Source organism: Ranitomeya variabilis, chromosome 7 (genome assembly GCF_051348905.1).
Source record: "Ranitomeya variabilis isolate aRanVar5 chromosome 7, aRanVar5.hap1, whole genome shotgun sequence".
NCBI classification, from domain to species: domain Eukaryota; kingdom Metazoa; phylum Chordata; class Amphibia; order Anura; family Dendrobatidae; genus Ranitomeya; species Ranitomeya variabilis.
The window spans coordinates 35,608,221-35,621,617 of NC_135238.1; the positions used below are offsets into that span (position 1 = coordinate 35,608,221).

A 13,397-nucleotide genomic window follows, 5' to 3' on the forward strand; every position below is an offset into this window, starting at 1 on the left:
CAGCATAAGAAAAAAAACAATAAATTTACTACACTCATTTTCTTCTAACAGTAATAAACTGACGTGAAATATTTCCTTTCAGTTCACAGTACACACGAGAAAAAAAAAAAGCTCAATATTATCGCATATTAATATTAATATATATATATATATATATATATATATATATATATTTATATATATATATATATATATATATATATATATATATATATATATATATATATATATATATATATATATATATATATATTTCTACAAAGCAGCTTAAAGCAATTTATATAATAACCTCTAAACGTAATCCCTGGTTAACAAAGTGCTTTTACAAGAATTAAACTTCTTCAAAATAACCTAGTAAAAATAGTGCTAGACTGATTCCAAGCTCACAAGTTGTATGTTCAACAATGCCGTCACATGAAGCACCAATATATATATATATTTATATAAATATACACATTTTATTTAATTATTATTTTTTTTTTTTTAGAACCTCAAAAGGTTCACAATTAGTTAAACCCTATGCTGCATTAAAGTATTGTTTGCCCCCGTTGGAGCTCACAGACTTTTTCAATAAACTGGATTATTTTACTTATTTTATTTTTTTTTAAATAAAATTGCATTTTTTTCTATATATAAAAGGCAAGCAATCCAGAACAGACCGAGTGTAAAGATAACGGCCGCGTCCCCCATCCATATTGGCTTTTACCGCATTCACACTAAAAAGGGAAATAAAATTATCGAGGAAGGGTAAAAATTCACATCGTGTTCTATCGATTCCGCACAACGGTAGGCCTTGTTTGGTGTTTTTGGACCTTTTGAGAAAAATGGCAAAAGATCACCCCCCCCTTCCCGAGTTAGCTTTAACTGATATGTCTGGTCAGCTGCCTTGTGAAGATTTCTGGAAAAAGTCCGGTTTGATTTAATTAAAGGGTATAATCAGCATTGTATTTGCCCCCGGCTAGTAGCAGAATTCATTCAGCAACAGGAAACCACAAACGATTTCCTCCATCCCTACGATTAGCAATTCTTCCCATCATCCCTGGTGCCTTTTGTGGGTAGAGATCAGTCTATTACTGGTACAAGATACACTTTGAATACATTTCTTAGAACTTTGGAGTTATTTCTAACTGATATATCAAATGCTAAAACACAGAACGCATTATTTCGTCTGATTACACGTTGCAGGCGGATAGGTTTAGAAACCGCTATTTCGGAAGGCCCGTCACCATTTCATTCTTTTGGTCTTACAGTAAGGACATTCCGGTTTGCTAGATGCGCACTGTTCACATAATACGTAATGCTGGCAGGGCTGCAGGACTATACTTCGGTCATTTTCACGACATACAACACACTTCTGAGAGTGGAGCTGGAATATCAACTGGAGGAGGAAGAAAACAGCATTAAGCAAAAAGGTTTCTGGAGAAAAAAAAAACGTACGGTATTCAACTGAAAAGGACACTAGGGAGAATAACCATGCGAGTCACTGCTACTCTAAGCCAATCAGAATTGTGGGCGTGTCCTTAGTTATGCTAATTGATAATGTCCTTTTCAGCTGGATGCGAGCACAGTACACACAGCATCTCGTAACCATTCTAGCATAAGATTCACGCTACTTTATACTGCGGTTTACCAATTATTTCCCTTTTCTACCAAAAGTATAATATATTCAGACCTCATGCACAACAAAATGTGAAAAAGTATAGGGTTCAATATAAAGTCCTTGTGGTTTTCACAAAACTGGACAACATAACCTATATGAGAAGTATCTTCGCAAGATAGGAAAAGTTGACTGCTTACTTTAAAGAAAAAGTGTGACTGCAAAATAGCCTATTGTTTAAATCAGGTATTCATGGAAAATTTGATATAGTTTTTAATATTTATAAGAAAAAAATGCAAATCTGGGGGGAAAAAAAATTACACTGGCTACAAAGGCTGATACTAGATTCACAACTTCTATTCCAAATAGAGAGAGAGAGAGAGATAAAAATCGGCCCACCATTATATATATATATATATATATATATATATATATATATATATATATATATATATATATATATATATATATATATATATATATATACATATACACATACACACACACACACACATATACACACACACACTTTTTAGCAGTCTCACTATCATCTCAGACTTATTATGAAGCTTGCATACTCCTACTCCCCCCATCTATTTTATTATGAAGCTTGCACACTCCTCCTCACCCCATCTATTTTATTATGAAGCTTGCATACTCCTACTCACCCCATCTATTTTATTATAAAGCTAGCATACTCCTACTCACCCCATCTATTTTATTATGAAGCTAGCATACTCCTACTCACCCCATCTATTTTATTATAAAGCTAGCATACTCCTACGGACCCCATCTATTTTATTATAAAGCTAGCATACTCCTACTCACCCCATCTATTTTATTATGAAGCTAGCATACTCACACTCACCCCATCTATTTTATTATAAAGCTAGCATACTCCTACGGACCCCATCTATTTTATTATAAAGCTAGCATACTCCTACTCACCCCATCTATTTTATTATGAAGCTTGCATACTCACACTCACCCCATCTATTTTATTATGAAGCTAGCATACTCCTACTCACCCCATCTATTTTATTATGAAGCTAGCATACTCCTACTCACCCCATCTATTTTATTATGAAGCTAGCATACTCCTACTCACCCCATCTATTTTATTATGAAGCTAGCATACTCCTACTCACCCCATCTATTTTATTATTATGAAGCTAGCATACTCCTACTCACCCCATCTATTTTATTATGAAGCTAGCATACTCCTACTCACCCCATCTATTTTATTATGAAGCTAGCATACTCACACTCACCCCATCTATTTTATTATGAAGCTTGTATACTCACACTCACCCCATCTATTGTTTCCAAGTCAGAACAGAGCTGACTTTTCAGAGAATGTAGCTTTGGTAAAGGAAGCTTCTCTACGTCGCCATATTTTCTCGGTATGGAAAACTGTGGCGATAGCCGCAAGACATCAAACTCTTCTTGAAGCTTCTTCAGTTTGCCCTCCACCTCTTCCTTCTGTATAAGTGCTACTTGTCGGTCTGCATCTGCTGCCTTGGCGCGCTCTTTTGCTTCTTGGGCTTCTTTTTGCCATGCGTCACAAGCCTTGAGAATAAGCAAGTAAAGTTATCATCGTTATTCCGCATTCATGTCACAGCTACATAAAACTGAACCACTGAATACAGAGCGATTGCCAAAATCATACAATATTAAAAGGAGTTGTCAGATCATTGTAAAAGCCACAGACACCCTGAGCCAACACAATGTTTATTTTCAAATGGACAACCCCTTTAAATGAAATGTCAATCAAAAATAAAAAAAACTTTTTTTTTTATTTTTTTATTCACATACACATTAGCAGCAATGAACAGATTCTGATTTTTTTTTTTTACACGGACGCATCTAATGAGCGTGTGCAAAATGTCAATGTAAAGGGAGGAAAAGTAAGGGGAACTGTGACATCGCCTATTTTCCCTGTTGGTTCCTGTTTCATGAGCCCTGTATACAGTTGCTACTTGTCATTGTAATCCTGCCAGGGATGATAATGAAGCTGCTGAAAACTATTCCCGAAAGCCTCAGTGGCTAGTGTAAAAATTAAACACTAGGTCATTTTCTGATCATACATTCCCTTCAACCTTACACATGGCCACTTACATTTTGGTCAGGACTATTATTGTATCCAGTACTGTCCCATTCTAAGTGCCATATATTGTAATATACACCCCCAAAGAATTTCTGAACTTTACAGTTCTCACCTGTTTCACCTGTTGCCAGGAGTCTTCCCATCTTTTTATTTTTCTCTTGGCATCGTCGAGCTCCCTCCTTACGCGGGACAGCTCACTACCATTTGAATTGGTACTGGTGGAACTGGTAGTACCACTACTAAATACTGGTGAGGGACTGGGTGAGAAACTCCCACTAACAAAGTCCCAAATACTGCCAGTCACTCCATTCAAACCTAGGGGGAAAAAAAAATAAAAAATTGGAGGCAGCCTGCAATGTCACGTCATCTTTTAGCAAGGCCGAGACCATCCCATAAGTTCAATGAATAAAGGCGTCAAATTTGGATGTGGCAAGAGCAGAATAGTTACTGAAGATTCCCCCAATCACATTTTTACTATACAGATTCAACCCATCTCTAACAGCAGCGAAAGTAGCCAGGTCTGATCGCTGCTGTTTAACCATGGAGATGTGATGGTCAATCTTTGGCACCAGCATTTAAATGGTTGTGATCAGTGTGGTGCCCATAGGCTACCATGGCCGGACCAGCACTGTAAAAACCTAGCCACAGACCCAGAGAGGGAAGGCTTGGAGGAGCTCCAGCATCTGCAAACTCCTAAGGTGTCTGCTCACCATCTGTGACCATCTAGAAGCATTAGTGCCACAAGGTGGGTGAGCGACTGTGTGGGAGTTACTCCACCTCCTCCTGAGTCTGAAAGTCATGACAGATAGACTATGCACAGCACCATTTCTGTCCTGTACGATGGCTGTCACTCTCCGCTTCTGCTCTTATTCTGTATATATAGACTATGCACAGCACCACTTCTGCCCTGTATCCTGGCTGTCACTCTTCGCTTCTGCTCTTATTCTGCATATACAGACTATGCACAGCACCATTTCTGTCCTGTACGATGGCTGTCACTCTCCGCTTCTGCTCTTATTCTGTATATATAGACTATGCACAGCACCACTTCTGCCCTGTATCCTGGGCTGTCACTCTTCGCTTCTGCTCTTATTCTGCATATACAGACTATGCACAGCACCATTTCTGTCCTGTACGATGGCTGTCACTCTCCGCTTCTGCTCTTATTCTGTATATATAGACTATGCACAGCACCACTTCTGCCCTGTATCCTGGCTGTCACTCTTCGCTTCTGCTCTTATTCTGCATATACAGACTATGCACAGCACCATTTCTGTCCTGTACGATGGCTGTCACTCTCCGCTTCTGCTCTTATTCTGTATATATAGACTATGCACAGCACCACTTCTGCCCTGTATCCTGGCTGTCACTCTCCGCTTCTGCTCTTATTCTGTATATATAGACTATGCACAGCACCATTTCTGTCCTGTACGATGGCTGTCACTCTCCGCTTCTGCTCTTATTCTGTATATATAGACTATGCACAGCACCACTTCTGCCCTGTATCCTGGCTGTCACTCTCCGCTTCTGCTCTTATTCTGTATATATAGACTATGCACAGCACCATTTCTATCCTCTACGCTGGCTGTCACTCTTCGCTTCTGCTCTTATTCTGCATATACAGACTATGCACAGCACCACTTCTGCCCTGTATCCTGGCTGTCACTCTCCGCTTCTGCTCTTATTCTGCATATACAGACTATGCACAGCACCACTTCTGCCCTGTATCCTGTACTCATGGACACTGTGCAGCACGTCTCCTGTTCTCTATATCGATAGTAAAAATGAAGAGTAAGTTGGCAACCCTACACCTTTATACTCCCATGAAGCCCAGCCTGTCACCGTGCTTCATATGAGATAATTTTTACTATAAACTACAATAAAGAAGTGGCTTTCGAAAGTATTCGCCCCTTTGGCATTTTTTGTGCATTGCTACCTCAAAACCTGGAATTTCATGGTTTGGTATTTTTGCGCGTTTGCATCAGGTCATGTAAAGAACATTCCTACAACCGTGAACATTGTTTTTGCTTTTTTTGTGAAGCAAACAACAAAATAGGATAAAACTGAAAGCTTAATTGTGCATAACTATTCACCCCCTAAAGTCAGTACTTTGTGGAGCCTCCTTTTAAGGCAATTACAGCGGAAAGTCGCTTGGGATAAGTCTCTATGGGGTTTCCACATCTGGCCACTGGGATTTTTGTCCATTCCTAAAGGCAACACTGCTTCAGGTCCTTCAAGTTAGATGGTTTTCCTCTGGTGAACAGCAATCTTCAAGTCTGACCACAGATTCTCAGTTGGATTAAGATCTGCTCTTTGATTAGGCTGCTCCAAAACATTTACATGTTTGCGCTTAACCGCCCGAGTGTTGCTTTAGCAGTATGATTTGGGTCAATGTCTTGTTGGAAGGTGAACATCCGTTCCAGTCTCAAATCCCTGACGGATAAATAGGTTTTGATCAAGAAAATCCCTGCATTTTGCACCATCCATCTTCCCCTTGACTAGGACCATTTTCCGGGTCCCTGCTGCCGAAAAACATCCCCACAGCATGATGCTGCCACCACTATGTTTCACTGTGGGGATGATATTCTTGAGCTGTGTTGGTTTGGCGCCAGACATAGCATTTACCTTGGTTGCCAAAAAGTTCAGTTTTGGTCTCATCTGATCTCAGCACCTTACTCCAAACATTTGTGGCGCCTTCCACATCTTTGCCCACCTTTATGGAGTGTATGGCTTATTGTGGTCATATGGACAGATACTCCAGTCTCTGCTTGGGAACTCTGCAGCTCCTTCAGGATTACCTTTGGTCTCTGTGCTGCCTCTCTGAAAAATGCCCACCTTGCCCGGGCTGAGCGTTTTGCTGGGAGGCCCTCTTTTGGCAGGTTTGTTGTGGCACCATGTTCTTTCCATTTGATGATTATGGATATGATGGTGCTCCGGGAATCATCAAAGATTGGGATATTTTCTTATAACCCAACCCTGACTTGTACTTCTAAACAACTCTGTCCCTGACTTATTTGGAGATCTCCTTAGTGTTTGGTTAGTGGTGCCTCTTGTTAATGGTGTCGCAGCCTCTCTGGCCTTTCAGAAAAGGAAAAGTGTATATACTGACAGACGACGTGACACTAGATTGCACACAGGGGGACGTCCTGTCACTAAGCATGGGACTTATGAAGGCAATTGCTTGAACCAGAAATTTCTACTGGCTTCACAGCAAAAGGGGTGAATACATATGCACATGCCAATTTTTATTTATTTGATCCCATAAATTTAATGTATGCCTATATTGTTCTTACATCACCAACTTAGACTATTTAGTGCTGATGCATCACACAAATCAGATTACAAAAATACTTAAAACACAGGTTGTAGTGTAACAAAACAGGTAAAAAACCAAGGGGGTGAATACTTTGGCAAGCCTTTTTCAAGGTTTTCAGTTTATAGCTATTACTGCCTATGAAGGAACGTTTTCGGAAAGAGGACAACCCCTATAACTACCTATTGCGCGGACATTTTTAGCACTTTACCTAAAGAGTTGTGTGAGGATGTTGAGGTGCCTAAGGCGTTGTGCTCTGACTTGAGTGTTGGCGTCTGCTGGTGGCGGGGAGCCATACTGGAGGCGAGATAGGACTGGGACAGCGACTGGGACAGCGAGCTCAGAGGAGAGGTGGAAAGCGAAGAGGAAGAGTGAAGAGAAGATGATCGAGCAAGAGATCCCGGGATATTCACTGGTGCAGAACTTCCCAGTAACCTTTGACCTAAACAAAACAAGAATAAAACATAAATTAATTTCTAATACATTTGTTGCTACTTTCTTCCAGAATCAGCGCCACACCTATTCGAAGCCTGTTTCCGGTATTGCAACTGGATTATACTAAAGTGGACAAAGTTGACTGATGCGGTGCCATCTCTGGAAGAAGAAGCCATCCATGTTTTCTTCATTCAATATAATTATTTTAAATGATCAGTGTTCAGCCACCTGAACTTGATAGATATTATGCCACAGGAGACGGGCGCCGGCCGTGGCCTCTCCACAGGAGGGTGTGGGGCCGGTCTTGGCCTCTCCACAGGAGGGCGGGGGGCCGGCCGTGGCCTCTCCACAGGAGGGCGGGGGGCCGGCCGTGGCCTCTCCACAGGAGGGCGGGGGGGCCGGCCGTGGCCTTTCCACAGGAGGGCGGGGGACCGGCCGTGGCCTCTCCACAGGAGGGCGGGGGGCCGGCCGTGGCCTCTCCACAGGAGGGCGGGGGGGCCGGCCGTGGCCTCTCCACAGGAGGGCGGGGGGTCGGCCGTGGCCTCTCCACAGGAGGGCGGGGGGTCGGCCGTGGCCTCTCTGATCCTGCTCTCATTATCTGGGCTGATACGACATCATATGTGCGTGACGCCACAGTGATGATGTTGTGACAGCCCAGTTAATCAACAGCCGCGCCGGGGATCCTGGAAGCTAAGAGCGCCCATCCGGCAGGCTGAGTCAACCAACCTGCCGATGGACCAGAGTCCCACAAATCGATCTGCCCATCTCTAATGCCAAATTACAGAGTACAAGAATTGGGACAGTTCCTGGACATATTAGGCTGACGTGCACTAAAAGCAGTTTTAACTTCTTGTGGGGATGAGGCCAGAAAGGCCGGGCCTGTCTATGGTTTTTGTATGAAATCAGTTACACCTTAAAAATTGAGCAGAACACTAAAGAAAGTAAAATCATCCAAGTCACCAGCAGATATCAATCTCCCAATAGTGTGGTTTAAGAATAGTTGGATTTAATAAATGTGGCACCGATGCAAACACCTCATGCTTTAGTAACATATGATAAAATAATGGATAGGTACCACGACAGAGAATATACATAATTATCATCAGAACCATTTCCACACTATGGGACTATCAATGGCGACTTCCCTCTGCAACATGAAGACAAAGTACCCGGTTCTTACTTGATAAGCCCAGGTCGCTGTTCTCAGAGTCTTCTAATTCTTTGTCTAAAGATGCAACACTAATATTGCTAAAATGAAGATCTAGGGCAGAACCTGAAAACAGAGAATCACGTTACCAGTCACTTCACATTCAGCACCTGAAGCACAAAAATAAGGCTGAATACATAACTATAAGAAAAAAATGTGTGTCTTGTTATAATCAATGGAAATGTAATTAAATGTCACATGGACATGGCGACTTAAAATATTCTTCACCGGAAGTAGCCCTAGAAGAAACTGGCTAAGACTATGATCGGACACCCACGATCACGTGTCCTCAGGCGAGTGGAGAACCTAGGGCACACAGACACCAACACATTTGCATGGCTTGGCAGCTTTATTGTAAAGAGGTCTTTCCACTGGATTATCTCCTCCAATTGGTGCTGCTCCACCGAGTCTGGAACAGGTTTTCTTTTCCTCCTGGCCCCCAACCAGTCATGTTTTCAGGATTCTCTTAGTATTAGTATCATCAAGGCATCAGGAATTCTCTCACATGTGTAATATTATGGAAATCCTGAAAGCATGACCTGTACGGGGCGATGAGGACTGGAGTTTGGAGAAACAATGGTCATAAGGGGCAAAAAGCAAACGCCCACCGAGGTCACAGCTGCAGCCTGGCTCAGGGAATTCTCACTCCACAGTCACCATGTTCCTTCCTGCTATTGGGGCGCCAGACCCACCTGTATTACAGGCGATGAGACCTTCTCTGTGGGCGTTTGCATTTTCTCCTGTAGGACAAGACCATGTTTTAATTGTAGAGGACAAAGAGCAAACACCCACAAAGAAGTTGAAGGGTAAATTTGTATATTAGGCGCTTGCCATTACCGGGATAACTTTGGAACAGAGAGGTACAGAAGGAAAAGAAAAAACCTGTCCAGAATCAGTGTAGTAGCACCAACTGGAGAAGATACTCCATTAAAGCGTTACCAGAGGTTTGTCTCTGGGGGCCAGTACGTCTTCCCCTGCAGAGGATGAAAAAGGGAGGAAAAAAAACCCGCCCTCCTCTCCTCACTGATCTCTGTAGCAACTGTGTCGAGATACAGCTTCTGTATCATTACAAACACTTCCAGATCTGGCAGTCAGTGTGGGGAAGGGTCAGAGCTGACAGCACTATGAGATCTGGAAGAGTTTGTAATGATACATAACTAAGTTCTGTTCTTTTTTTCCCGTGTGTTGCTGCCTGCTTATGATTGACCAATCTAATGCAGGAGAACTTAAAGGACCTGTCGGCTCACATGGAAGTTTATGTGCGAGACGGAAGCCGCTTTGATAGAGCTAGTCTATGGGGCCTTGTTCTGACACTCCATAGACTTACACTGTAAAAGCGACTTCCAGGTCACACAAACCTCAGTGCGATTCGGAGAGTCAGAGCTTCAGTCACAACGCAGAAGAGGAAAAGAACAACGCTGAAAACTGGGAAAGATGGCGATTGGTGAATATATTAATACACCTATACTACATGACATTTACATAGGTTTAGGCCATAACATTTTTTAATGGGAGCCATTCTTTAACATAAATTATAACCTAAACTTTACAAATATCCCAGCAGTGGAATGAAGAAATTGAAAAAATAAAAGCGTTTTACTCGGCTCTGCAACCACTGCTCCATGGCCAGTTTAACATGCGCAAACTGGTGAAAGATCCTATTTTAATTATTTTGCAAAAAATCTTTATGGATCATATAAGGGGATAAACACTAATGAATGCCTCGAAGGTTCTGCATAAAATAAAAAAAATGGTTGCTCACTTCCCAAACAGATGACACTCTTCTGCTCGGAGTCCGGTGTGTCCCCTGGTGACATGAGCAATGACATGTCAGCCCTGCAGGACAAAGGGCTTAGAGCAAAAAAAACAAGTGGAGCGAGTTCGGAAGGTATACATGCATTTTTTTCGGAATTTTATGTAACACCTTCGAGACAGTCAGTGTTTGCTCAGTAGAGGACAACCACTGTAAGAGAAGCCAAACTAACCCTCACCAAACCCCCCAATGCTGACGCTTACCTAGTCCTTACCGGCACACTGAGGGCCCAATGCTGACCCACCTCAACCACTGACAAAGTGGGCATTTCCAGTATAATAATAAGAAACCAAAATGCACAGACCAGTAACGACTGGGTAAGAATCAGATCAGAGAGGGAACTTATACTTTTTTTTTTTCGCTGGGCAATTACTTTGATTCCTACGGACCTACACTCTAGGACTATGGTTGAAATACAATTTTAAATAAAAGGCACTTTGCAGTATATTTTTTCCAACATGTCCAATTTTTTCTCGCTGAATGCTGCCGGCAATGTAAACGACAAGGGCTTTATTCTGCTCCTCTCGTATATACATTTATTGCAATGGGAAAAACTGCTCGTCATGTCGAAACATGATCAGATTCTATAGATGGAGCAGATCAGAATTTGCAATTTTTCAAATCATAACTATCTTTCCTGGCGATTTTACATAGGACTGCAGGTAATCCTCGCTTACAGGAGGTCATATTTAAAAAGAAAAAACAAAAACTGTCTCGATGCACACGTATTTGGTTGCAGGGAGACATCACATGTACGAGTAGACTTCAATATGACTGCAGAGAAAATTAACAGCAAGCTACAGACACGTATGTACTAATGCACAGCTCATGTCCTTGAAAAGCGCAATACGCAGCCGTGCGTTAACATCTTCACTGACGCAAGTTGCTAAACTCTCTGCAGCCATCTCCTAAGTTTGATGCATTGCCGAGCAGCGTTGGCGATATCATATAATAACACATATGAGAATAATTACAGAAATGTGCAAGTGAAGGACATCAGGAAAACAGAGGATTCCCAGGGTTGTGTAGGGGGAAGTAAAAGCCATGCAGACGTAGCGGTGCTTACCGGCAGTGCGAGTGCTGACTCACTGCCTGCAGTCCCCGGCTCTGCTCGCATATACCATGGCAGCTGATCCCGGCAGCTCATGTGACCACAGACACATCAGGAGGCTGTCACACGCTCCCAGGAAGAGAGGAGGACTCCGGCTATCCTGATTCACCAGCCCCTACACCCCCTCCCCTTCTATTCTGCACACAACGCATAATTATCCCGCATGGAGAAAGCGAGACCCGGTTACACCCTAAATATAGAGTACGGGCCCCCGGGGAAAAGCTAGAGGTGATGTAATGGATTAGTGTATTCCTGGCACCTGCACCAAGTGTAGCCATAGAGCCCTACAGAGGTCAAAAAATTATCCCTTGGCCTGGTATAATTTTTTTTTGTCCCCCACCATATTGAAAAAGCACCTTGTGCAACAACATGCAGCTAAATAATGTGCAGTTGCATATGTAAAAAATGTTCCTTTTGTATGAACCGCACGGAAAATGAAATGCAAGCAGCACCTAAAGCTACCCAACCGCTCAGATAGCATCAGGGACGGAAGGATTGGGAAAGCCAGATTCTTTCGATCCATGAGGTGTCTGGCAGCGGCTAAGGCTCGGTTCACATTGAAGCATTTTTAATTTTTTTTTTAAAGAAGATTTTTTACATGAATCCGTTGAAAAACCCGAAACACCTCAAACACGTATACAGCAGAACTCTTCCCATTCATTTATATGGGAACTCCATATTGGTGTTCATATGAGAAGGGTATTCTAAATTTTAATTTTTTCTTGGTGGGGGGTAAACATGCATGTCGCTTCCTTGATGCCGATTCGTCTGAAAGCCGTTCCAAAATAAGCACTGTTGTATCAAAAAGGCAGCAAGAATAGCTTTAAGAAAAAAAATATCAAAACTGTTTCAGGAAAAGAAAAAGGAAGCGTTTCCTAGAGAGGTTGCTTTAAAGGGAACCTGTCACCCCCAAAATCGAGGGTGAGCTAAGCCCACCAGCATCAGGGGCTTATCTACAGCATTCTGTAATGCTGTAGATAAGTCCCTGATGTATCCTAAAAGATAAGAAAAAAGAGGTTAGATTATACTCCCCCAGGGCTTAGCTCACCCTCGATTTTGGGGGTGACAGGTTCCCTTTAAGTAATCCGAGACTGGTTTCTGAGGTGCTGTCTGACAATCCTCCCTTATAAGCAGCTGTAGTTACACATTATAGACATACATACTGCCGTAAATGAAGACATAGTGACTTCAACAAGTCCCTACACCTTCGTTTTGGTGTTTGTAAGGTTCCAAGAAGTCTTCCCCCATTATTAATTGAATACTGTACCCAAGGATAGGTCATCAATGTAAAAAAAAAAAAGAAAAAAAAAAATGATTAAAGTGAACAGAAGCGGCGCTACAGAACACAGGTGTGGTGCTGCAGAACACAGGTGTGGTGCTGCAGAACACAGGTGTGGTGCTGCAGAACACTAGAGCGGCGCTGCAGAACACAGGCGTGGCGCTGCAGAACACAGGCGTGGCGCTGCAGAACATGGACACTACACAGTATACAAAGACTGTTTACATCCAGCACCTGCTGGAGACAATAACCGGTGACTGGCGGGGTTGCCAGTGCACCAAGCGATCTGATATTGATGATCTTCCCCAAGGATAGCTCATACACAGTCCTGGACAAACTATTTGATTTTAGCAACACACATCTGCACTTTAATTCAATGAACGTTCCAAGCAAAAAAACACTTCAATACCATTGACTTACCCGGAACACAAGTGAAAAAGTCAAACATAAAAATGCAATGTGTTAACATGTAATATATCTATTTATAACAGATTTATTTCTCATCTAACAAAATGTCTAAAACTCTTCAAAGGAA

At 42.3% G+C, this 13,397-nt stretch overlaps 1 protein-coding gene across 3 annotated transcripts in view; it reads right to left on the reverse strand.

Annotated features, from left to right (window-relative positions):
- Nucleotides 1–485: 485 nt before the first annotated feature.
- Nucleotides 486–13,397, reverse strand: part of UNKL (unk like zinc finger) — a 60,970-nt gene continuing 48,058 nt past the window's right edge. The window contains exons 1-6 of one of the 3 annotated variants that reach the window (XM_077274820.1): nucleotides 11,539–11,648; nucleotides 8,633–8,725; nucleotides 7,229–7,459; nucleotides 3,817–4,019; nucleotides 2,909–3,166; nucleotides 486–1,378 (exon numbers count right to left, since the gene is read on the reverse strand). In XM_077274820.1, coding sequence (XP_077130935.1) covers nucleotides 1,223–1,378; nucleotides 2,909–3,166; nucleotides 3,817–4,019; nucleotides 7,229–7,313 — 702 coding nt within the window. In that variant the 5' untranslated portion in view covers nucleotides 7,314–7,459; nucleotides 8,633–8,725; nucleotides 11,539–11,648 and the 3' untranslated portion in view covers nucleotides 486–1,222. Of the gene's footprint in view, nucleotides 1,379–2,902; nucleotides 3,167–3,816; nucleotides 4,020–7,228; nucleotides 7,460–8,632; nucleotides 8,726–11,538; nucleotides 11,649–13,397 lie in introns of those variants that run through there. The other 2 variants (XM_077274818.1, XM_077274817.1) reach the window with 2 other exon arrangements.